Source organism: Rana temporaria, chromosome 9, assembly GCF_905171775.1.
Source record: "Rana temporaria chromosome 9, aRanTem1.1, whole genome shotgun sequence".
In the NCBI taxonomy this organism is placed as follows: Eukaryota; Metazoa; Chordata; class Amphibia; order Anura; family Ranidae; genus Rana; species Rana temporaria.
The window spans coordinates 102,401,364-102,428,667 of NC_053497.1; the positions used below are offsets into that span (position 1 = coordinate 102,401,364).

Sequence of the window (27,304 nt, forward strand, 5' to 3'; positions counted from 1 at the left end):
TAATAAAATGTATATTTTTATATATATGTGACTGTGTGTGCCTAAAAAGTCCAAGCCCTATTTTCCATATTTATGTCAAATTATTAGGACGTGGGACTGTTTACTTCCTTGTATCCACAGGACCACTCTGTGCCTTGATACAATTAATATTTTCAATATTGATAGAGATACCTTGCTGATAGATAAACATGAGGTTGTCAGTGATGTGGACAAATTTGCTTGGTCTACATTTTTCTAGGATTATCATTTATGCAGGAGTTTGTTTATGGTTATTTTTATTTATCTGTTTACTATTATTTGTTGTTCATTGTAACATTCTGGGGTGCAGTGCTGCCTTTATTTAGTACACAATGTCTGAGCCTAGTAAGCACAGTAGTTTGGAGTTTCAATGTAATAGGATGGTATTGGCATGTTTAATGTCTAGCTATCGTCACCCAGCCCCATCCCCTGAAGAATGTGATCTATGACGCAACATGTCGGAGGGAGCCAGGTGACGTCACTTTCAGATTCAAAACCAGATGTTGGTGAGGAACTTCAACTGTGTATATTACTGCTGAGCCTGTTGCATATGTTTTATTGTGAGTGCAATTTTATTAATTTAAAAAGGCTCATTTTAAAACTTATTTTATTTATTAATGACAATATATTCCTTCTTCTGAGCATTGCCCCTGCAATGTGATTTGAGCTTGATCCTTTAAAGGGACACCCACCTTCTAGGTCAAGGATAAAGTGCATTAAACCTAACTAACATATGGGTTAAGTCTTGAGGCGAGTGTGTAATCTGCCCAGAAGTGGAGCACTCATTGGTTTGGAGTGTAGTGGAGCACGGGCAAGACATCACGTGTGATTTTAAATAAAGCACTGGTTGAAAAATATATGGAATGAAATGTATACCTATATACAAAATAAGTAGGATTGACAGTGCTGGTGCATCAACTGTGGACCTTGTGATTTATTAATTTTAGGAGTAAATGAATACCATAAGGATTCACGTTTGAGGTTTTATATATAGATAGTATTGCTAACTTTATGCGCTGTTATCATTTACTATACTGATATTGGTGGATCTCATTTGAGGGAGGGGTTTTTACTCTGAAATGTTGTGATGCTCACCTCCACCTGATCCTGCATGACAGCTAAAGGTTTTTTTCTGGTATCTATGTGTATTGATGTTTGATAATTGCTGTACTTGTTGCCTGGATTTCCTCCCTGTTCTAATGAAAAATATATTGCTTGCAGCTGAGAGTTTGTCTTTGTCTAGATGAGGAACTGTGTGGAGGTCTTGTGCATGTACTCTGTTGGACTGTTTTGTCTTTGTATGATGCTATCCTTCATATATATGAAAATAAAAATGTTACCTGCTTGGGGTGCTACCTATTATTTACTTGTAGATCATTATTCCTGGGTCTTACTTGAGTTTTAGTCTGTTGAGGGGGGTCTTTTCTCCAAAAGGTCACATGGACTACTTGATTTATACTTTTTTAGATTCATAAATAAAATATATTTTTTTATCCAACTGCTCAGAGGTCTATATCATAATCCTAATCTTGGGCCTTTAATCCGCAGGTTATAGGTATCCATGTGAAGACTGTGGTTGGCTAATGTCTTTCTCATTACCTCCTGCATGCTTACCTGTACTTGTTTTTTTTTTTTTTTACTGGCACAACAGAAGGTTAGTAGCAAACACAGCAAGCCTTAATAGATTTACAGAAGGACATATTCAAAACAGTTAATTATTGTCAACATCCTACATGTCATGTAAAGGGTCCAGTAGAGTGAAGGAATTTAGTTCTGGAGCCTGGAACTTAGGCAGATTCCTTTCTTCAGGATCTCCCACCATAGTGGCCACTGGCCACAACAGCAGGTTCATATAGAGCACTGTCTTTCTGACTACAAAGGGGAAAAAAATTGTAGTAATCCAGAGGTTCCCTAATATATGTATATTCTGCCAGTTTGTTATAGTCAGGGTGGAGGGGATGTTCAGAAGGAAATTTTGAGAAGCTTATGCAAGCCTTTTCCCCAAAGTCTACTATTACTATTTCCTCTGAGGAATAGACAATTATATATTATGACACAGGATTTACTAATTGCACTTACTTCTTAATAGCAAATACAGTAAGGCCAATGTGGACCTTTCTCTGGTGGAACTGTGCATTCAATATGTCTAAGTTATAGGTGCCATTCCAAACAATTGGAGCAAACCAAGGCGTCATTGTCAGGACATCCATCCTCCTAGAACAGAGTGGAAAACAGAGAGCGATAACTCAACAATGTTAACACATTACCCACAAAGTGTCCTACAGGTTTTACCAAATCTGTGTTATGGACCTACAGGACTGCATTTCAGGATCATGATGAGCAAGGTATTATGTTTGAACAACTTCAGCAATTTTATATGTAGCACTACCCCCAAAGGAGCTGCTGGTTTAGATTTGGGCCTGCCATTACCTTACTGTTCACCATTCTTGTCCTAGGGGTCCTTCTTGAAGAGTTATAAATGTCCACACCCAGGGGCGGACTGACAACTCATGGGGCCCCCGGGCAATAGAAGATTATGGGGCCCCTGGGCTTACAGATGGCCACCACGCCAGGAGGCAGTGCAGAGGTGGGGCAGCTAAAATCTCTGCATTTTCACATCAAAAACATGTCGGTTTCGGACATATCAGGGACAGATGTAAAATAAACATAGATTTTTACATACTGTCCCTGCTTTTACTGAGCCTGGCAACCCTGATGGGGACCCCTAGTGGCATGGGGCCCTTGGGCAGTGCCCGAGTGACTCCATGGTCTGTCCGCCCCTGTCCATACCAACACTTGGTTTCTTTTTCTTCAAGCTTCTTATTAAACAAGTTTCGTTAGAGGGATAGAGGGTAAGGGAAGATTCAGGTACCTTGCTTTGCGGATTGCGGGTATAATCTTGGATCCAGAGGACAACTGTTCCCACACTGGGTCCAGCACCACCGGATAGGCCTCTCTCACTGATCTAGCAGCCGGTGCGAAACTCGCTAAAAAGTCTCTGCCACAGACTTGATAAATTCAGTCGAGTCGTTACATGGTCCTCTGCCACAGGACCATGCAACCACACGTACACCTTGCAAAGTTCAAAGAAATCACACAGCTCACGGTGCCAGGATCTTTCAGCCAAACCGGCCACACTGTAAAGGGATAATTGGCCAGGATGCATCCTCTACTTGAATCCTCTATTGTTCGGCTTCTTCCTGCAGAGAAGACAGCATAGAACCATCCCTGGACTGGTAGGCCCCAGAAACTTCTGGGCCTACTTGCAGTAACGGAGCCTCGGGCCAGCAGGCCCTGAGACCAAAAGGTTGCTAACACATCCCTGAGGCCAGGAGGGCCCTCAGGTCAGGAGGATCGGAAGACCCCGCCAGAACGGTGTCTGCCCCTTAAGTACCCCTCCCCAGAATGCACAGCGGCTGGGACCACACCACTGAGCTGCTTCTGGGCAAGAAGCACCCAATACACCCAGCCCATTGCAGTTCCAACCTTGACCACTGGTGACAGCGACAGTCAGGCGGAAGATGCGCAACGCAGCCGAGCTGGAACAGAGACCCATAATTTGGCATAAAACTCTGAGCTAAACTACAGCTCACATAACTAAATTTACAAAATAGCGCCTACTCAACAGGAGCAGGGCGCTACATATATTTTTGGGTTCTTTCTCAAATTCTAAAATAAATATGTAGAGGTACAATGGTGTCTGCTTTATATATTTAACTGCCCATCATGATCGTCATCCAAGCATCTAACTCATCTTATTTTATCAAGTGCCACCTGAACATATCCCCACCCCTACCCTGCCATCTCTGATATTGTAAGTCTCCTAAAAGGGAAATATTTGGTGGTGCAGTGCAGAAATATCTTCAGTTTTTGGTTCTCAGATTGTCACTCTTTCAAGCTCATTATGTGGAGCTCAGGTAATGACATCACAGGATAGCTGCAGTGAATAAATGAGAGGGAATCCTCACACTCAGGCCTAGTACACACGAGAGGATTTATCCGTGGATACGGTCCAACGGACCGTTTCCGCGGATAAATCCTCTCGAGGATTTCCGCGGATTTGGATCCGATGGAGTGTACTCACCATAGAATCGAAATCCGCGCCGAAATCCCATCGCGATGACGTGTCGCGCCGTCGCCGCGATGATGACGCGGCGACGTGCGCGACGCGGTCATATAAGGAATTCCACGCATGCGTCGAATCATTACGACGCATGCGGGGGATCCATTCGGACGGATTGATCCGGTGAGTCTGTACAGACCAGCGGATCAATCCGTTGGGATGGATTCAAGCGGATAGATTTGAAAGCATGTCTTCAAATTTTTATCCGCTTGAAATCCATCCCAGGGGATAAAAATCCGCGGAAACAGATCCGCTGGGTTGTACACACCAGCGGATCTATCCGCTGGAACTGATCCGCAGATCAATTCCAGCGGATAGATCCTCTCGTGTGTACGGGGCCTCAGTGGCAAGTTATTGGCCAGCAGAGTGAAGACACTTCCTTGTGCAGCTCTACATTAAGGGTTACATCAGTCACAGATAAACTTTTTTTTTTTAATCACTATCCCTCATCTTGCAGTTAAATCAGAATGCTTGTTTAAACATATTTAATTTATCCCATACTTACAAAAAATGTGTATTGTGATGTACACCACACTTTAGTACATTTTTAATGGTATTGCAGTAAAGCCAATGCTAAGATCTCATCAACATATGGGTATTTCTTAGCTGGTTCTGCCAGTCTTTATAAACAGTAAATCCTGGTACAGTCTGCATTTAAAGGGGTTGTAAAGGTTTGTTTTTTATTTTCTAAATAGGTTCCTTTTAAGCTTGTGCATTGTTGGTTCACTAACCTTTCCCTTCTAAGGGCCAGATTCTCGTAGAATGGCGTATCTTTGCGGCGGCGTAACGTATTCAATTTACGTTACGCCGCCGCAACTTACACGGGCAAGTGCTGTATTCTCAAAGCACTTGCTCCGTAAGTTGCGGCGGCGTAGCGTAAATCGGCCGGCGTAAGCCCGTCTAATTCAAATTTGGATCAGGGGGGCGTGTTTTATGTAAATCTACTGTGACCCGACGTGATGGACGTTTTTCACGAACAGCGCATGCATGCGCATGGTTTTGACGTGGACGTAAATTTCGTCCAGCCCCATTTACGGACGAGTTACGCAAACGACGCAAAATTTTAAAATTTCGACGCGGGAACGACGCCCATACTTAACATTGATGCGCCGCACTTATGCCACCATATAGCAGGGGCAACTATACGCCGGGAAAAGCTTAACGTAAACGTCGTAACTTTACTGCGTCGGCCGCGCGTACGTTCGGGAATTCGCGTATCTAGCTAATTTGCATACTAGACGCGGAATTCGACGGAAACGCCACCTAGCGGTGAAAAAAAATGCAGTTTAGATCCGACGGCGTAAGAGACTTACGCCTGTTGAATCTAATGGATATCTATGCGTAACTGATTCTAAGAATCAGTCGCATAGATACGACAGGTCAGATTAGGACTTACGACGGCGCAGCGCCATGTACGCCGTCGTAAGTCCTTTGAGAATCTGGCCCTTGATGGGTTTTTTTTCTTTGTTTTCTTTGTCTGAATTTCTCACTTCCTGTTCCTCCTCAGTAAGCTGTTCTGGCTGACTAACCCCCAGCCAGAACATGGGGGCAAGCTTACTGAGGAGAAACAGGAAGTGAGAAGTTCAGACAAAGAAAAAAACATTTAGAAGGCAAATAGAAGGAAAAGGTAAGTGAACCAACAATGCACTAGCTTAACCACTTAAGGACCCGCTTACGACTATATACGTCCTGTTTTTAAAGATGGGTATCTCGGTAACGGCAGCAGCTGCTGCCACAACCGTCATATCCATCTTTTCCTTGAGCGGTCCTGTAAACGATAACGGTGGTCTCCGCGGCGGATTCGCCACGAGATCACCGTTCATTGACCACCGCAGTAAAGCCTCCCGTCACGGTGGTCAGTAAAATCAGACAAGCAGGAAGTGAACAGAACAGAGAAGAAATAGAGCAACTTCTGAGCAAAAACGAACAATGAGGAAGTGAAAAGAGGAATGTCTGCAGGTAAAGGATGCTTATTATGAAAAACATGTTTTTCCTTTACAACCCCTTTAAGTGGAACCTATTTAGAAAATAAAAAACAAACCTTTACAACCCCTTTAATACTACACATCTGTGGATATAGCTCAAAGCGGAGCTCCACCCTAAAGTGGAACTCCCGCTGATCGGAACCCTCCCCCCTCTGGTTTCACATTTGACACCTTTCAGGGGGGAGGGTGGTGCAGATACCTGTCTAAAGACAGGAATTTGCACCCACTTCTGGCCACACAGTCTCGGCCAGACTGCGGGCATGACGTCACTCGGCTCTCAGTACACAGCGGGAGCCAATCGTCAGGCATAGCGCGACTCGCGCATGCGCCATAGGGAACCGGGCAGTGAAGCCTAAGCGCTTCACTTCCTGGTTCCCTCACCGAGGATGGCGGGGGGGGGGGGCAGCAGAGTGACGAGCGATCGCTCGTCCTCTACTGCGGACGGCGCTGGACTCCAGGACAGGTAAGTGTCCTAATATTAAAAGTCAGCAGCTGCAGTATTTGTAGCTGCTGGCTTTTAATATTTTTTTTTTCAGCGGACATCCGCTTTAACAGTCCAGCAAAGCAATGGGCTTGCTCATACCAGATGAGTTGTAAAATATTTTACTAGCAATATGTGTTGTAAGGCAACATGCATTTACACAAGTGTTCTGGTGTAAACAATTGCTATGTTTATATACTGAACAATTCACTTCAACATCTATAACACATGATGCTGTCCAACATTGATCTGTTGTCTGCACATTTAGTATTCAGGAACTCAATGTAAATACAGACCAAAATTACTGATTACTAATAAAAGTAATTTACTTACAGAGGCTTCATAGCATCTGGCTTCTCATACAACATCCTACAAGAAGAAGGGATAGAACGTTCAGAAATTCTTTGGATAAGTTCCCCCACTCACAGGAGTAGGCACTTGGTGCCACTCAGATGCCCCCTCACCTCTTCTCATACCAAGAGCATATCAGTCAAACAGGCCCATCCACTTCCTCCTCCCACAAATACACCAGGCGTACACCACCACACCAGATGTACACCATTGAGAAGGGCCCCCTACCAGGAATTACCAGTCTAAAACTCCTCTCCCGAACAGCAGTGACAAGGCACTTAAAGCGGGAGTTCACCCGAAAAAAATGTTTTAACATTAGATTGATGCTCATTTTGTCAAGGGGAATCTGGTAGTTTTTTTAAAATCAAAGCAGTACTTACCGTTTTAGAGAGCGACCTTCTCCGCCGCTTCCAGGTATGGTCTTCGGGACTGGGCGTTCCTATTTGATTGACAGGTTTCCGACAGGCTTCCGACGGTCGCATACATTGCGTCACGAGTAGCCGAAAGAAGCCGAACGTCGGTGCGGCTCTATACGGCGCCTGCGCACCGACGTTTGGCTACTTTCGGAAAATCGTGACGCGATGTATGCGACCCTCGGAAGCCTGTCAATCAAATAGGAACACCCAGTCCCGCAGCCCATACCCGGAAGCGGCGGAGAAGATCGCTCTCTAAAACGATAAGTACTGCTTCGATTTAAAAAAAACTACCCGTTTCTCTTGACAAAATGAGCATCAATCTAATGTTAAAAATTTACTTTTCGGGTGAACCTCCACTTTAAAATAAACCACCCCCTTAAATGCCAGGAGCATGGCAATCAACTACCTTTCCCCTCACTGGCACATCAGCGTGTTCCCAGGGACACTACACTGGTGAGTCTGAAATGGAGGTCTATATTCCTATGGGACACTGCACGCAAGTCAGAAATGGGGATGAATATTCCTTGGACACTACACTGGCAAGTCAGAGATATGAATGATATTCCTAGGGACACCACAACAGCAAGTTCTTCTTCTTACGAGTCAGACACGTGGAACATGGATAATTTGAGGTACATTGTGCTACTGCAAAAGTGAATGAGGAACTAGAATGCTTCTAGGAACATGGTCACTGAATGTGCAAAAAATTACCAAAATCACCCTTTCTTCTGTTTGAAACATGGCACCTTCTATAAGGCAGAACATATTTTGTTCCTGAACTCCTCTCAAACTCATGCAAAGAGTCTGTTTAAAGTGTTACTAAACCTACAACAGTAAAATCAGTCTGTATATGCATTAAAGTATGCTTGTTATACTCACTGTGGAATCTAAGTGATAAATCGTCCACATTGTGTAAAAAGGCTGTTTGATCCTGTCTTATCTGATCCTCTCGTTCTTCCACTGTCCCCAATCCATCTTCTGATTAGATAGAGCTTTTGGAATCACTCTGAACATGCTCAGTTTGGTGTTTATTGCTAGAGAGGTTTTTTTCCCTTGGTAGGGTGCAGGGCCAATATATTTACTAAAATAATTGCATTTCCATGTTCTGTGTACTGTGGGAGACCAGATATAGTAAATGCAGGGTCCTGGGTTTAGTAACACTTTAGCTGTCAGAAAGGTAAAGAAAGGCCCAGGATAGGAGTATTTGTTTTACCTTATAGAGTGGGTCATACTGGATGCAAGCCAGACATCTGTTGTGTTAGCCAATAGGATTCAACTGAAGCATCCACAAGGCATTTTCAGTTCATTCCCCCCACCCCAAAAAGCAAGATTTGGTCACTTAAAAAAAAAACAAGACAAGCTGATTGAAGCCAACAAAACAAACATTTCTACAGCTTTCATTAGGAAATGTACTTAGTATTCAGTACAGACAGAAGACACACCTGTGCAGTGTGACACTCTTCACAAGGTCCAGCCGGGAGGTGTTGATGTCACGAATGGTACTGCCCCTGTATGGAAGAAGGGAGCATTACACCAAAAAGCTCACAAAGGAGATGTAAAATGTGTAACTGCAGTCATATGGTTTGTTTTTCACTTATGAATCCTTATGTTTGCTAATGTTTATTTATTGTCTGCAATGTACTGTTATTAAAGGGCTGCAGCCTTCACACTTGAGGCTGTTTGTAAAAGTACATCACCAAATGAAAAGGGCAGCTGATGGGTCAGGGCCCAGCATTAACCACAGAGGATACAAAGTAGATTTCATTAAATGCTGGCTGGAAATGCCAACATAATGGGAACCAACAACAATCGGCTTTTCTGCAACACTTTTAGAAAATGACCTACTTACTGCAAATTACAGAAGTATGATGCACTAGTGTCCCATTGGCTGTGTCTGAGAGTGTACCTGAAATCACAAAAATGTAGCATAGATAAATGTGGTGTTAAAATGTATTAATTGGATATACATTTATACAAAATCGGCTGCAATCATCTGCAAAAACAGATACCCCATAAAAAAAGAAGACAAAAAAAAAAACAGCAAAAAAACACCAAACCTACGCACACACTAGCAACACATAAGGAACTTCTGCATTCACCAGTAAATGGAATTGATATAATAAAAAAATGAACAGTTTAATACAATCTATATACACCAGTACTTGTGTTTTCCGTTGACTGACAGCATTTTTTTGTGTGAACAAGCAGAAAAAAAACAAAAAACAGTGGGGTTGATTTACTAATGGCAAACAGACTGTACGCTTCGCAAAGTGCAGTTGCTCCCGAGCTTTGTAAATGAGGTAAAGCTTAACTTTGCATAGAATACCCATTCACGTGCAAGGGAAAAAAAAACAGCATTTTTGCTTGCTCGTGATTGGATAATGGAAGTCAGCAGAGCTTCTGCTGCTTTACTAAGTTCTGGAGCAACAACTGCTCTTGCAGAGTGCACAGTCTATTTGCCTTTAGTAAATCAACCCCAATGTATCCAAGGAAAAGTGAATATTTATCATATCAAAAAGAGAAATAATTGTCATTTTATAATGCAGAACTGTTTTCTATAAAAATAAGCTTGTGCTGTAATGTTTTGAAGCAGTACCACTCTTCATCGTGGTGAAAAGGAGCTGTTTTTCGCCTAAATGCATTCAAAGCAGTATTAAACACAGTGGCGGTGCATCCATAGTGGGCGCAGGAGTGCCGCCCCCTCTCTCCTGCACCCATCAATCAACAATACATAGATTCATGCATTGCCCAATACCCTACTGTGCAGATCCTCCTGGTCGGTGGTTTTAATATGCTCCTATTAAACTTAATTTTGACCCTAGTATAGATTCTCCCTTATCTTGCTTGGCGGAGACCTATGGGTTATGTGATGTGTGGCGATGGGAACATTCAAAGGAGCGACAATTATATGTCACTCTACTACTTATGCAACATTATGTCACATAGACCTTATATATTTAGGTAACCCGTTGACATCTCGCACATTGGAGGTTTCCATATTGCCCGTGGTATTTCTGACCATGCCTCTGTGCTTCTGAGACTGGAGATGGACCTTATCTATGGCCCTTCTTTATGGAGGCTGTCTTGTTTCTAGGTGTCGGATGAACGTATTACCACATTGATGACCTTTGAAATAGGTGATTTCTGGCTGCGAAACAGGGACCAGGCGGCATCTGCAGTGGTCTGGCATGTCTTTAAGGCCCATGCTCGTGGCCAATATCAGTTGACTGTATGTAAAGTAAGAAGGGAGTACTCCTTGGCCCTTGTGGAGGCAGAGGTCAAGGCACAGTGGTTGGAGGCCTAGTACGTGAATACCAGAGATCAGGACGTATATAGAAATCTACAAGTGGCCCATAAAGAAATGGCTGTCCTCCCTGCTACGTCCTTTAAAAAAATGATTTTGTCTTAGTGTCAGAGAATCTTTGAGCAGGGTGAGAGGACGGGTAGATTTCTGGCCTGGCTTGCTAGGGAACGCTCCACGACTGCCCATATTGCCCTAATTAAAATTATAGATGATGGCTCACTACACTCTGACCCAGCTCAGATCAACACTCAACTTTTGAAATTCTACGAACGGCTTTAATCCTCCAGGGTAGAGGATACTATCCTTTTTAGACAAAGTGGAGTTCCTGGAACTATCTGTTGAAGCCCGACATAGACTGAAAGACCCTTTTACTTTAAAAGAAGTACAGACTGCAGTAGCCACATTCCGGGTCCAGATGGACTACCGACATAATTCTATAAAGAACATGCTGAGGTCAAAGTATCCCACCTCCATGCTGTACTTCTTACTGTGCTAGAGGAAGACTGGATCTCACAGTCTATGACAGAGGCAGTGTTTGTTATGGTGCCCAAGCCAGGAAAAGACCCTGAACTGTGTGTGTCCTATCGGCCGATTTCATTACTATATGTGGATGCCAAGGTCTTTACCAAAATCCTGGCTAATCGCCTCAACTCGATGATACTGTCCTTGGTACATGAGGATCAGTCTGGGTTCATGCCTGGCAAGGGCACGATATCAATGTCTGCCGACTGCATATCAATATTGCTCACCTTGAAGATAGTGTCCACTCTGGTGTAGCGGCCTTTCTTGACGTAGAGTGGTCCTTTCTGTGGCAAGTACTAAAGAGATTTGGCTTTGGGCCCAAGTTCATTTCCTGGATACAGCTGCTCTATAGATCTCCCACAGCTAGGGTTAGGACTAATGGGATCCATTCGCCAGCAAAACTATTCTGTATATGTGAAAACAAGCTGACCCTCCTACAGTTTTGAAAAAGAGGGGTGTACTGCGCTAATTCGATAAATAGTAAAGTGGCAACTAAAATGTTATTCAACACTAATAATGGTCAAAGGAAGAGCTGTGCTGTTTTAAGCTAAAATTTGACACTAGTGATAATGAAATACTAGATAAGTATCAATTAAAATTATGAAACACTGACTGAGTGAAAAAAAATTATATCTGTAAATAGGTCTGTGAGACCTCAATAGGATAACAAGAAGGGGTTAATTCCTAAATTAGGTAGAAACCTGAGAATTATCAAGTGAATAAATATCAGTCTGTGTGAACAAACCAAATAAAACCTTAGGAATACCATTAACAAAGCGCCAAGGCAAAAAATGTGAATATAATAAAAATTAATGCATTAGTGTCCATATAAACTTAAATATCCCCAGTGTTCAACGAATCCAATGGTCCAGGTAAAAGTGCTGACAGGATAGTGCCTTCACCAAACAATAACACTGCCGCTTACCAGATGGACGTGATCTCTAATTATAGGCGATCAATATGCGCATATGGTTGATAGCCCAGCCTGGGGTCTCTATTGGTAGCAAAAATCCCTCAGTGTGGTTCAATATTGCATAGAACATGTCTCAAACAACGTAGCAATCCAGGATGCACCACATAAAAAAAGGAAGGGACTAGCATAGCTGTCACCATCAGGCGTCGGGCTTGAAGGCCAATTGCAATAGCAGCAGAGCAGATGTTCACACAGGTCACCCTGGCTGATGACACAGGCTCACCTGAGGTGCGGAGTCTAAGTGCTAACAGGTGTTCACTAGAGCTTCTGATGGTGGAGATGGATTTTTCTGCATGTTAGCACCAGGTCGCGGTCCTAAGGGTTGCCCCACCAGGAGGTGAGCAAGCTGGGGTCCAGTAGCGGATAAGCAGATAAGGATCAAACAGAAGTGTGGTCAGTAAACAAGCCAAGGGATCAATCACGAGAGGCTGCAGGCTGGGATCAAGCAGAAGAGTAGTCAAAGAACAGGCCAAGGGTCAAACACAGGTGGTTGCAGATTGGGATCAGGCAGTAGAGTAGTCCAGGAACAGGCCAAGGGTCAAACACGGGTGGTTGCAGGTACAAATAGCCGCAAAGCAGACAAATTGCAAGGCACTGGCTGGGAAGGCACAATAACCTGGCAAAGAGGAAGTGCTGAGACAAGGCTTATATAGGAAGTTCATGGGAGGAGCAAAGGTTTCAAGGTTCAAGGCAATCAAGACACAAGGCAGGGATGTCCAACGGATCAGATAGGTTTGTCCAGCAGATCAGACAGGGAGCTGTCCAGCATCCCAGAAAGCTCAGTGAGAAAAGACAATGCCAGACACAGAAGAGGTCCCAGGTTCAAGCCCAGGTCCTGACAGTACTCCCCTCCTCTCAGGATGTCCTCCAGACGTGCTAGGTCTTGGCTTGTGAGGAAACCTCTGGTGGAATACTCTTGATAATCTAGGGGAGTGAACCTTATTATTCCTGTAGAAGTTCCTGCCGGGGAGATTCTCCTTGCTTGCAAGGCTTTTTCAAATTCCACCAGATCCTGCTTACGGACTATGGTGCCATTTGAGGCATACGTGCAGTCAGGTGGTAGAACTTCCTTGGCAGGACAGGAAGTATTGATGCTATCAGGAACAGACATTTTCTCAGGAGGTAGCAAAGGGGTCTCTGGAGCAGGCTGTGGTTCTTTGGCAGGACAGGGTGATGTTGCGGCATTTACCACTGTGGAGCGTGGAATGACTACTGGAACTGGTTTGTTGTCGGGAGGTTGCAGAGTTGCCTCTAGGCCAGATGGTAGGGGTTTCACAGGGGTATTGGTTGCGGGTTCAAGAGGGGCACTAGCATTGTTGATCACTATAGTCCGGGAACCCACTTGTGTCATTGAACATGGACAAGCCTTACAGCAACCTTGGCAGTTCACAGGCCGAACAGCAGGGATAGCAGGATGAGTCCCAATAGTACACACTTTAAGAGCCTTTGGCCGAGGTGGGCGAGTTGGGCAGAGGGAGATAAGGTGCCCTCTCTTCTCCACAATAGAAACAAAGGCCACAGCCTCTCCTCCGCTCTCTTTCACCTTTAGACAGCTTGGTCTGGATGACCCCTATCTCCATAGGTTCCACATCTTCCAGGGTAGGTGTGTGTATATCCACAGGAACGCCAAGGCTTTGTGGTGTTAGGGCTTCCCGGCTTGGCACATACTGGGATGGCTCGGAGTCGTTCCTGTACAGGGTATTCCTGTCCCTGGGTCCCCGTAGGCCACATGAGCTAGAAGCAGACTTGGGAACCCTGTTTTTTTGGCAACTGTACAGTGAGAGTCCAGGGCTAACATAAATGCTTCCCAGCTCTCCAAGACTGGACTCCTTTCCTGTAATACCTGATGAACTCATGCTTTGATTGGTCCATTGAGCAGGTTTATAGCGCAAACCTTTATATAATCGGTGGCATAGTTCCTAGGCTTAAGAGCAAACAACAGCTCGCAATCCATCTTGAAGCACAAGAATGATGCACGGCTACCATCAAACCTCTCTGGCATCACCACAAATGGCTCAGGACATGCTGGTTCCAGGGCTGGGTGTACTGTACCTTTCAGTAACAGAACTTCTTTCTGCAGCTCCAAAATTTGCTGCCTGAGAGGAGCCACAGCCTTTGCTATAGAGGCCTCCATGTTTTAGGCCAGGTTATTCTGTCACCATCAGGCGTCGGGCTTATAGGCCAATTGCAATAGCAGCAGAGCAGATGTTCACACAGGTCACCCTGGCTGATGACACAGGCTCACCTGAGGTGCAGAGTCTAAGTGCTAACAGGTGTTCACCAGAGCTCCTGACGGTGGAGATGGATTTTGCTGCGTGTTAGCACCAGGTCGCGGTCCTCAGGATCGCCACCAGGAGGTGAGCAAGCTGGGGTCCAGTAACGGATAAGCAGATAAGGTTCAAACAGAAGCGTGGTCAGTAAACAAGCCAAGGGATCAATCACGAGAGGCTGAAGGCTGGGATCAAGAGTAGTCAAAGAACAGGCAGAGGGTCAAACACAGGTGGTTGCAGATTGGGATCAGGCAGTAGAGTAGTCCAGGAACAGGCCGAGGGTCAAACACAGGTGGTTGCAGGTACAAATGGCAGCAGAGCAGACAAATTGCAAGGCACTGGCTGGGAAGGCACAATAACCTGGCAAAGAGGAAGTGCTAAGACAAAGCTTATATAGAAAGTTCATGGGAGGAGCAAATGGTTCAAGGTTCAAGGCAATCAAGACACAAGGCAGGGATGTCCAACGGATCAGATAGGTTTGTCCAGCAGATCAGACAGGGAGCCGTCCAGCATCCCAGTTAGCTCAGTGGCAAAAGACAATGCCAGACACAGAAGAGGTCCCAGGTTCAAGCCCAGGTCCTGACAATAGCGTAAAACCCTTAAAAATGTAATAAGTAACATAAAAATGCACACCTACATCGAAGAAGTTAGATAAGGCATATAAAATACAATCAAGCCGGGCCGGCTCTTCGATTCAGCAGCCCGTATCTTCCGGGTCTGGCACACAACGCAGTGACGTCAGAACGTCGTCCCTTCCAACGTTTCGTCACTAGAGGGACGTGGTCACGTGATACAGGTGGCGTTCTTATTCACCGCTTAAATACATACAATAGATATAACGCCATCTTAACTACTGGAAAACAAAAATTTAAAATTAACTAACTGTATGGGCAAAAAATCTCAAGTAGACAGAGCATACCAATGGCATACTCCAGCCACATAGGTAGTGATGATCCCCATGCAAAACACAATAAAATAAAAACATATGTAAACGACAAAAAGATCAAATATGGGTCATTTACTAAGACCCACACAGATATAAAGTGCTTATTTGCATAGCACTATAACCTGCCGGTATCATATGCAAACATAAATAAATCGATACACAAGAGATCTCACATGAGCATCCAATGGGAATCGGCAAACAAAAAAGAAAATTAAGTCTAAATTATGAGAAAATCCACACAGATCTTTCAGAAAATCCACACTTATTTGCATAGCACTATAACCTGCCAGTATCATATTCAAACATATGCCTACAGTTTTGCAGTGGAGATCGACAGTTCACGCAGTTCTACCCCTCTATGAATGAACATATATGAGCTGCAAATGTTTGATAAGATCTGGGGGGTTTGGGTGAAAGTCAGGCCTGGGGCCTCCTGAAGCCTACCCATGGTGTACTGCATGCTGCCATGTTCAGGTGAAGAATGTTTAAATGATGTGATGCCTTTGACACCACCGCCCTCACTCCCCTTCTCTCCCCTCTCTACCTCCCCCTTCTTGTTTCCACTCACACTCACCACATGCTAACTGCCATACACCCCCCACCACCACCACCTTCTTTTTCTTTTCCGTTCCCCCCTTCTTCTCCCTCTTTCCCCCCACCTGCCCTTGCCTCCCTCTGGTGCTGTTTCATTTATCCAGAACTCTTAATTTTGTTCTCTCCCAAATACTCTCCCCTAATTGTTCTAACAATTTGATTTGTGTGTAAATGTATGATATATGCTGAAGAAGAACCTCTTTCTGTTTTGCAAATTACTCTGTCCAGTGTAATGTGTACCTTGCTATTTTCTTTGTATTTTTATCTGATAAATAAAAACGTTTCTGTTAAAAAAATAAAAATAAATTAATGTGCGTGTAAAGGCAGGAGCCCCAATACTTTTGGAAATATAGTGTACTTTACAGGCAACATGCCAATGATTTTATTTTTATCTGAATAGCATAGCAGGGCATAGAAACATTGTGGGCCGGATTCAGATAGGTTAGCGGATCTGATTTACGATCTGCCGCCGCAAGTTTTTGAGGCGAGTGCTTAATTCAGAAAGCACTTATCTCAAAACTTGCGGCGGCATTTTGTAAATCCCCCGGCGGAATTCAAATTCCGCGGCTAGGGGGAGTGTACTATTCAAATCAGGCGCGTCCCCGCACCGATCGAACAGCGCATGCGCCGTCCGGAAATTTTCCCAGCGTGCATTGCTCCAAATGACGTCGCAAGGACGTCATTGGTTTCGACGTTTACGTAAATTACATCCGGCTGTATTCGCGAACGACTTATGCAAACGACGTTAAAAATTCAAAACTCGTTGCGGGAACGACAGCCATACTTAACATAGGATACGCCGCACTTACCACTGCTATAGCAGGGGTAACTTTCCGCCGGAAAAAGCCGAACGCAAACGACGTAAAAAAAAAGCGCCGGGCGGTCGTTTGTTTCTGAATCGGCGTAAATGCTCATTAGCATATTCGATGCGTAAAAGACACGGAAGCGCCACCTAGCTGCCGGCCTGGAATTGCAGCCTAAGGTCCGACGGTGTAAGTCACTTACACCTGTCGGATCTTAGGGATATCTATGCGTAACTGATTCTATGAATCAGTCGCATAGATACGACCGGCCGGCCTTGGAGATACGACGGCGTATCAGGAGATACGCCGTCGTATCTCCTATCTGAATCTGGCCCACTGTATGTATCTTCTACATGTTGTATGTACACACAACTGTTTATCCACCTATAGTGCTATTCACAAATTGGGGATGGCATGATAAAATAGCCCCCCCCCCCCACCCAAATCTTACCAGAAGATGGAGCAGAGCAGAAGGATACTCAGATAAAGCAGAAGACAGTATCTCTTCTTCCCACATTTCTTCTCATCTGGAGGGAGAGGAAATCAGTTAAAAGGTCTAACAAACATGGAACTCCCAGATCCCCCAAAACATCCCATTTTACATTGCATGTATTATAGTCAGACAACGAGAACACACCAGTTTAGGATTAGCATTAAAGGGGTTGTAAAGGTAAATGTTTTTTCACCTTAATGCATCCTATGCATTAAGGTGAAAAAACATCCGACGGTACCGGCCCCCCCCAAACCCCCATTTTACTTACCTAACCCTTCGAAAGTCCTGCGCTCGTCCCCGTGATCCTCTTCGGTTCCCAGCCTGTCCGTTGATTGGCTAAGCTGGACGGATTGATAGCAGCGCAGCCATTGGTTGGCGCTGCTGTCAATCACATCCGATGATGCGGCATGCTGGGGGGCGGGGCCGAGTGATACAGTCGGCGGCTATCCCCGCCACTGTATCACGGGAGCACGCCCGCAAAAGCTTTCCACCATGTGAGCTTGCTCGTATGAAGGTGGAAAGCTCTTGCGAGGAGGAGCCGAGACAGCCGCCGAGGGACCCCAGAAGACAGGGTTCGGGGACACTCTGTGCAAAACGAGCTGCACAGTGGAGGTAAGTATAACATGTTTGTTATATTCCTCCATTGTGGGGATACAGACACCCTCTGCTACCCACAAACTCTCCCTTTACGCGGATGACCTACTGGTCTATATTCAGCAACCACACACGTCCCTACCCTTGCTGATGCAGGAATTCCATAGGTTTGGGGAGTTTAGCAACTTTAAGTTGAACATGTCTAAGACGGAGGCCCTCAATGTTTCCTTGCCGCCCTCTACCCTCGCCAGGGTTAAGGCTAATTTCCCTTTCCACTGGGGAACCAGAGGTATATCCTACCTGGGGATAATGATCCCCTCTAATTTGTCAGACTTATATGCCCTTAATTATCTCCCTATGTTAGCCCGGATTAGGAAGGACCTAGACGCCTGGCGCCCTTCCTCATTACCCTGGTTCGGCCGCATTAATTCTCTGAAAATGGACACCCTGCCTAAACTATTGTACTTATTTCAAACGATACCCATCTCTGTCCCTAAACACTTCTTCACTTCCTTGCGCTCCATGTCCATTCGATTTGTATGAAACCAGGGACTATCGCGTATCCGCTACACACTACTCACTTACCCTAAAACACGGGGAGGACTGGGTCTCTCGGATTTTGAATTGTACCATAGGGCGGCATTACTATCTCGGGTACTGGAATGGTTTCCTCGCCCCTTCCCTAAAGTATCTACCTCTGTGGAACAGGACCTGTCCCCATATGACTTGCAGGCTTTATTATGGGGCTATGGGCGACAATTACATCTGCTTTCCTCGTCTTCCCCCTTAACACTCGCTGCCTTAACCCTATGGTATAAAAAAGGCCTATTACCCCTTTTATCCACAGACCCCTCGCCTCTTACTTCATTGTTCGACCTTCCTTCTCTGCCTCAGGGTATGGGGTCCAACATGGTAGGCAAATATTCACGGTCTACCTGGCCCATGGCGGGTTCCTTTGTGAACCCTTCTTTGGGTACCCCCGTTCTACCGGGCTCCTCAGGGAATTGGCTCACGGCACTCCGTATATCCTCTTTCTGCTCGGACTTGTTTTCTTCTTCCCAAATTCATAGACCTCTAATGGTATTTGAGCAGCTGTGTTCTCTCTCGGAAACGCCTCGGCATCTACTCTCCTCTATGTAATCACTACAACATGCATTGCTACACGATCAACTCCCCCCCTTACACTAGGAGATGGTCTACAGACCTGGACAAAGATCTTTCTCTGGTGGATTGGCAAAAATCATTCCACTTTACACATAAGTCCTCTATTTCTTGCTACTCTCAGGAAAAAAAAAATTAAACTCCTCTCTAGATGGTACAGGGACCCCCGAACTCTACACAACATTTTCCCATCCGTGTCTCCCTTATGCTGGAGATGTGGATTGGCGGAGGGGAGCTACTTGCATGTTTGGTGGGAGTGCACGGTGGTCCAACCCCTCTGGTTACAGTTTTTTGCCATATATAGTGGTCTCTATGATCGTACAACTTCACCTACCCCAGAAATAGCCCTGTTGTCCATGCTCCCTGGGTCGATGGCTTCTCAAAAAAGCTCCCTATTACGTTTTTTTCTATCAGCCGCTAGACAACTCATATCCTTGTTTTGGAAGACCACCACCACTCCACCTCTGACTGTATGGGTCTCCTTGGTCAATGATTTCATGCGAATGGAGGAGATGATCGCCTTAGACACTGATACCTTTGATAAATTTAAATCCCTCTGGCTTCTCTGGATAGATTACTCTACCTCTGATTCCCTGAAAGCGAGGTTAGACTCCTATGATCAGCCTGGATGTGTGTCGTGAATCCGCTATGTGGGGCTCCAACATCTCGGTCTGCCCAGCACCCCTCCACCTCCCGTCCCCTCCCCCACATTTGATCTGCAAACCCTCTTCTGTCCTTCCCCCTCTACCTCTCCCTCCCCTACCCCCTTGCCCCTTTCTCCCTTTTTTTTTCTCTTTCTTTTCCTCTTCCTCCTGCTTTCCTCTATGCCTGTCTCTTCCTTATTTCTATTTTGTGCACGGATATGTTTTTATTTTATTTTTTTATTTCGGATTCTGATATTTAATGATGTAAATCGTCCCGACTTCACTGTATACCTTATGTGATGATTATTTACACCCTAGAGGACTGACGTTGTGTTTTCTACTCACCATGTAATCCTTGTTATTGATTCTATGTAATTATCCTATGTGCCTTTCTCATGTCATGGTACTTTGTTTCCTCAAATATGTTAATAAAAATATGTTCGACTCTAACATGTTTGTTATTTTACAACAATTTTTTTTTTTACTTTAGTGTTCCTTTATAATTAAATCACTATCGGTTGTGTTTACACATCTGTAGCTAGACTTATTACATCTCTACAAGAATCTTGGAGAATTTCAACATATTTATTGATTTTCACGAAAAAACAAATCACTTAATTTTCTACTTGGCTACAAGATACTGAGAAAAATGAATCTTGCTACTTATTAGGTTCTATGCATAGAGAATAAGGCTACTGATCCACAGCAAAAGCGCATAATAATGCATATGCGTTTTTACTGTGATTTTTCCATGTTTCTAGTGCATTTTTTTACAGGACATGACTCAGAAACCTCATCAAAAACACAACACAGATGTGTTTTTGATGCGTTATTGCTGCTTTTTTTTTTACAGTAAAAGTATTGCTGCTTTTTTAATGCATTTCAACGGGGAGGTGTTTTTTTGTTTTTTATCGCACATGCACCAAAAAATGCTGCAAGCATGATTTTTTACACCCCAAGGGAAGCAAAATGCCCCAGTGTGAACACATAGAATAAAAAAAAAATTAAACACAAAGGCACTTCATAAAAATCCCTCAGTGTGAAAGCAGCCTAAAGCCTCATACACACGATCGGATTTTCGTCAGACAAAGCTGTGGAATTTTGTCCGAATGGCGTTAGCCGTAAACTTGTTCTGCATATAGACGGCAAAACTTTGTCAGCCAACAAATACGAAACTATGTGGTTTTTCAGCTCTTTAGCGCCACTCTTTGGCCAACTTCTGCTAATGTTGTGCTATGGTCAGCATTGCTTCTGAGCATGTGTGTTTGTACTTTGTATTTTTTTTTAGACAAACTTGTGTACACACGATCGGATAATTCGATGGCACACATTTGTTGTCGGAAAACTTGAAAGCATGCTATCCAACATTTGTTGTCGGAAAATCCGTATATCCTCTTTCTGCTCGGACTTGTTTTCTTCTTCCCAAATTCATAGACCTCTAATGGTATTTGAGCAGCTGTGTTCTCTCTCGGAAACGCCTCGGCATCTACTCTCCTCTATGTAATCACTACAACATGCATTGCTACACGATCAACTCCCCCCCTTACACTAGGAGATGGTCTACAGACCTGGACAAAGATCTTTCTCTGGTGGATTGGCAAAAATCATTCCACTTTACACATAAGTCCTCTATTTCTTGAATTTCTAGAATAAAAAAAAAATTAAACACAAAGGCACTTCATAAAAATCCCTCAGTGTGAAAGCAGCCTAAAGCCTCATACACACGATCGGATTTTCGTCAGACAAAGCTGTGGAATTTTGTCCGAATGGCGTTAGCCGTAAACTTGTTCTGCATATAGACGGCAAAACTTTGTCAGCCAACAAATACGAAACTATGTGGTTTTTCAGCTCTTTAGCGCCACTCTTTGGCCAACTTCTGCTAATGTTGTGATATGGTCAGCATTGCTTCTGAGCATGTGTGTTTGTACTTTGTATTTTTTTTTAGACAAACTTGTGTACACACGATCGGATAATTCGATGGCACACATTTGTTGTCGGAAAACTTGAAAGCATGCTATCCAACATTTGTTGTCGGAAAATCCGTATATCCTCTTTCTGCTCGGACTTGTTTTCGATGGCACACATCGAAAACTTGAAAGCATGCTATCCAACATTTGTTGTCGGAAAATCCGACAACAATTGTCCGATGGATCGTACAAACGTTCGGATTTACAAATACACCCAGTATGCAGGACACTGTGCTTTATCTATCTAACTATCTATACATGTACATACAGAATAGGGATAAGCCCGCTGTTCGAGTCGAACGTAACATTTGGTGTTCGCCGAATAGCGAACATTAGGCGGTGTTAGCGGCAAATTTGAAAGCCAGGGAACGCTGTTTAAAAGTCAATGGGAGATTAACATGAAAAATCAAAAGTGCTCATTTTAAAGGCTTATATGCAAGGTATTGTCATAAAAAGTGGGACCTAGGTCCTGCCGGTCACGTATACGGGTGACCTAACCCCATCTGACGCCACGGGGGTTTCCCTGTGCCATCAGAGGGGGCGAGGTCACCAGTATACGTCAACGGGTGGCCCTGCAGCGTATCCCTGTGGCGCAGAGGGGGGCAGGGTCACCCATATACGTCACAGAGTGGTCCCGCTCTCAGCTATATAACAGCTGTCACGGTGGGAGAAGGGTCACTCGGTGGCCACCTCCTATTTTTTTTTTCGGTCGTCGGGACAAGATTCATTTACATTGCTGGACATTTTTATTTTTTAAATAAAGGACTTGTCCAAGCTGTCTCTTGTCATATTTTTTTGGTGAAATGGTAGGGGTACAATGTACCCATTACCAATTCACATGGGGGAGCCGGGATCTGGGGGTCCCCTTTCAGATTCCGATAAGCCCCCTGCCCGCAGACCCCCACAACCACCAGGCAAGGGTTGTGGGGATGAGGACCTTGTTTGGAGGGACCTCTACGCAATTTTTTTTATTTTGGCGCAGGGTTCCCCTTAAAATCCATACCAGACCTGAAGGGTCTGGTATGAATTTTAAAGGGGGACCCCTACGCCATTTTTTTAAAAAATTGTTTCCCCTTAATATCAATACCAGACCTGAACCTTCTGGTATGGAATTTGGAGGGACCCCTACACAATTTTTTTTTAAAACAAGGAATGTGCCACTGTGCAGTGTCAATGCATGCAAAATAATTACTGATTTTGAGAATTACAACCAGTGTACAGAACACTACGCAGTGTCCAATTTTTTTTTCCATTAAATTTATTTACTTCTTCATTCCTCAGTTTAACCATACCTCCATCCAACCCTTCTCTCCTTTTTCTCCATGCATCCATCATCGGGGAACACCCAGAGCACTCTTAAGAAAATATGTGGTATGCAAAGTCTGCTTTGCTAACAGTGGATCTGAACAAATATGTAGGAGATTGTAGTTAAAACAATTCACCAGCTTTTTATGAAACGTAAAAAAAAAAAGTACCTTGTGCCTTAATAAATTACAACCACTCGTTTAGCTTTAGTTTGTGTGAGGAAAATTAATTTAAAGTCAAAATGTCAAATAATGTTTGTACATGCAGTGTCATTTCATCTAAGCCTGGCTGTCTGTGCTTAACTAATGAAGAAATGGCTGATTTCATTGCAGGAGCAGTAATGTTAGAAAATCATCTGCAGTGGCAATACATTTGACACTGTGAGGCTCATCAAGTTGAGTCTCTCCAAAAGTCTAAAATGATCAAATAATGTAAAATAAAAGACAGAAATACTGACATGAAATTGTGTACAGTTTAAAACAAAAAAGTTGGTTTAAATTAAACAATAAGTACATTTAAATTGCCTTAAAATATTCATGTTTTTATACATGACGTCGTGTTGCCTCTTACTGCCCATATATAGTTACCGGAAAATCTCATCGTAGAAGGTTTGAGATTTCCAGCCTTTGACTAGAAGGATCAGATGTACTTACAGATTTCCACTGACATTTCATTAAGTGCCTTTCGCAATCCACTAGGGTCTCTGGTACATGAAGTCTGTGACTGGGATCCACTGGGGTCACGAATTATAGAATTCTGGATTGAGGATCCATTAGCTTCCATAAACAGTTGAGTGAAGGGATCAAATGTTGGAATGAATAGAGACAGGTGTGGCGGCTCCGCCTCCTCCAGGTAGATTGAAGCGACTCCTGGGAATGGACGCAGCAGGTGGAAGAACACGACTATTATTAGAGGCAGGCTCTGCTGGGGAAATACCTTTGTTATGTTTCTCATTTAGTTCTTTTTGTTAGAATGAAATTTAATACGCTTTTTCAGCATTCTCAGTGGGCAGGTCGCACCTTCAACCATGTAATTCAAATGATAAAGACACATATCAGACTTCATGTTGCCATGGGGCTTGGGCAGGTCATTTCAAAATGGAGGCTTTACATAAACTGAAATATAATAAATCAGTTGCGCTAATTGATATTAACCTTTGCAAATCATTCAACAATTAAGAGGTTTTATGCCGCGTACACACGATCGGTTCCTCTGATGAAAACAGACCGGTTTCATCAGACGAACCGATCGTGTGTGGGCCCCATCGTTTTTTTTCCCCATCGGTGAAAAAAACTTAGAACCTGTTTTAAAATTATCTGATGGTTAAAAAAACGATTGAAAAAAAACGATTGTCTGTGGGGAAATCCATCTGTTAAAAATCAACTCATGCTCAGAATCAAGTCGACGCATGCTCGGAAGCATTGAACTTCTTTTTTCTCAGCACGTCGTTGTGTTTTACGTCACCGCGTTCTGACACAATCGGTTTTTTAACTGATGGTGTGTAGGCAAGACTGATGAAAGTCAGCTTCATCGGATATCTGATGAAAAAATCCATCAGACCGTTTTCATCGGATGAACCGATCGTGTGTACAGGGCATAAGTGTAATATACAATGCCTAACAATGTATAATATATATATATATATATATATATATATATATATATATATAATCAAAAAGTCAAATTTTTGAAAATCATAACGATAAAAATGAAAATAATACATAAAGTGCTTCAGTGCAAAATACAGTCTTGTGAACTTTCTTTAAATCTTCTTGTGCAAATATGTGCCAAAAATGTTCACCCTAGTGCTTCCCTATATGGTATGTGCTCACCTCAATATGTGTGACCTCACAATTTAAATTCGGTCAAACCCATGCTTTTTTTTAGTATACCAGGACTAATCAGATAAATGTCCTCCTTCCAATCCATTTGTGTCTCCAAAAGGCATTGTTTCACTGGTATATGTAAAAAAGAAAGAGCTCCACATAGTGCTTAAAGGGGTTGTAAAGGAATTTTTTTTTTCATAATAAGCATCCTTTACTTGCAGACATTCCTCTTTTCACTTCCTCATTGTTCGTTTTTGCTCAGAAGTTGCTCTATTTCTTTACTGCGGTGGTCAGTAACGTGCTCACCCCCTCCTGGTACTAGTACTCATAGAGCTCATCTCTCATGTTGACACCTGTCTTCCACATCACCCTCTCGGATCCAAATCAAATTGTATGTTTCTCAAAAGTCTGACTTGGTGAAGATATGAGCATCGCAAAGCCTATTAAAAAGTTCAGAGATCAAGGGTGGTGGGTACTCTATAATCAATGCAAGGTCAACGCATACAATCCCTTTTCTCCGTAATAAAGACAGTCCCAGCAGGAGCATTAGACATTCTGATTAATCCTTTTTGTAGTTTTTCCTGAACGTACTCAGACATGGCTTGAGTTTCCAGAACAAAGAGGGGGTAGACAAGGCCCCACCCAAGGTGGAATAGTCCTAGGTTAAAGATCAATGGGACAATACTAGGAATGATGGGAAGGGCAGACGATCAGCAGCTTTTTTACAAAAAAACATCTCGGAAGTCCTCATAATGCCACGTGATATATGTAGAGAATATATGATAAACAAAATACATAGACAAGTGGTGGTAAATAATATCCTCAAAAACATATAACTGCACAGTAACTGACAAGTGTCCAAGTGTTATCATTCCAATAAAGTACTCCATTCTTCTTTAGTGTAAACAATGGATCTCTGTGCTTGCACCAATCATCTCAGTGCTAACATAACTCACCTCATTGCCACATAATAAAAGCCTTAAACTGGATGTAAACCTGATTCATGAAATTTGAGCTGGGCACATATATCTGCAGTGTTTTGTTATCTCTCTTCAAATGACTATATCCCGTAGCTGTCTCCTGCTCCATTCTTCTGTTATCAGCCTGATTACTCCTGAGTTCTCCTTCACATATGATAAAAGCAGCCTTAGTTTTGTGTTGGGGAGGATGCAATAAATAGATTAGCAGCGTGCTGGACTATTCAACGAACAGAGCTGAAAGTCTCTACCTATGAGGAGAGAGGCTGTATGCCCAGGCTTCACTGCAGTGCTAACCACAAAGAGAAAATCTAACATGATGTGTACTTTCTAAACAGTATATAAAGATGAAAACAGAAGATATACATGTAAAAAACTTATGTAGGGAGATTTGTTTCATCTCTGTGTATCACCTGAGGCTGTGTACTTCACTGGGTATATGTGAGGGTTTACATCCACTTTAAGATCAGGTTTCAGCATTGGACTGATACTCCTTCATTAGGGTAGCCTTTTCCTAGGTCTCCTCTGTGTTGGTTAGGAAATCCTAGCTCATGAGGCATCCCTGGTCCCTCCAGTCCATATATTAGAATAAAATAGACAATATGCATTCCATAGTGTAAAATCAATTAAACCGTCACCATCTATTAACTGACAAATGACTTCTTACATCAAATAAAGTTACAGCCGCATTGGATCATAGAAAACAGCAGCATTACCGCCTCTCACGTCACTTCCGGTCTGCCAGCCTCTCCGGCTACGTGTTACATCACGTAACTTCCTCAGGGAAGACTACCCCTGAGGAAGTCACATGACACGACACGTAGGGTGTGGTCAGAGTGGCCGGTGGACCAGAAGTGATGCGAGAGGTGGTAACGCCGCCATTTTTTATGATCCAATGTGGTTCATTGACTGTGGAAACTTCACACTGAACCTCGTGCAACTTGGATGAAATGCAACATTTTCCACAGTCCGTGATGATTTGGGGAGCCATGTCATCTGCTGGTGTTGGTCCACTATGTTTTATCAAGTCCAAAGTCAGCGCAGCCCTCTACCAGGAACTTCTAGAGCACTTCATGCTTCCCTCTGCTGACTAGTTTTATGGAGATGCTGATTTCATTTTCCAGCAGGACTTGCCACTTGCCCACACTGCCAAAAGTACCAATACCTGGTTTGTTGATCATGGTATCACTATACTTGATTGGCCAGCAAACTTACCTGACCTAAACCCCATAGAGAATCTGTGGGGTATTTTCAAGAGAAAGATGAAACACACCAGACCCAACAATGCAGATGAGCTAAAAGCCACTATCAATGCAACCTGGGATTCCATAACACCTCAGCAGTGCCACAGGTCGATTGCCTCCATGCCATACCGCATTGTAATTCATGCAAAAGGAGCTCCGACCAAGTATTGAGTGCATACTATACTGTACATGGACATATTTTCAGTAAGCAAACACTTCTGCATTAAAAATCTTTTTTTTTTGTCTTATGTAATATTCTAATTTTATGAGATACTAAATTCTGGGCTTTCACTAGCTGTAAGCCATA

At 43.6% G+C, this 27,304-nt stretch overlaps 1 protein-coding gene across 1 annotated transcript in view; it reads right to left on the reverse strand.

The window, feature by feature from the left end:
• The window catches only part of LOC120913786 (histo-blood group ABO system transferase-like), a 34,571-nt gene extending 10,617 nt beyond the window's left edge, over window positions 1–23,954 (reverse strand). Inside the window, exons 1-6 of the mRNA XM_040323993.1 lie at window positions 23,604–23,954; window positions 17,238–17,313; window positions 9,224–9,280; window positions 8,817–8,882; window positions 6,941–6,976; window positions 2,098–2,232 (exon numbers count right to left, since the gene is read on the reverse strand). Coding sequence (XP_040179927.1) covers window positions 2,098–2,232; window positions 6,941–6,976; window positions 8,817–8,882; window positions 9,224–9,280; window positions 17,238–17,313; window positions 23,604–23,904 — 671 coding nt within the window. The 5' untranslated portion in view covers window positions 23,905–23,954. The remainder of the gene's footprint in view (window positions 1–2,097; window positions 2,233–6,940; window positions 6,977–8,816; window positions 8,883–9,223; window positions 9,281–17,237; window positions 17,314–23,603) is intronic.
• Window positions 23,955–27,304: the final 3,350 nt, after the last annotated feature.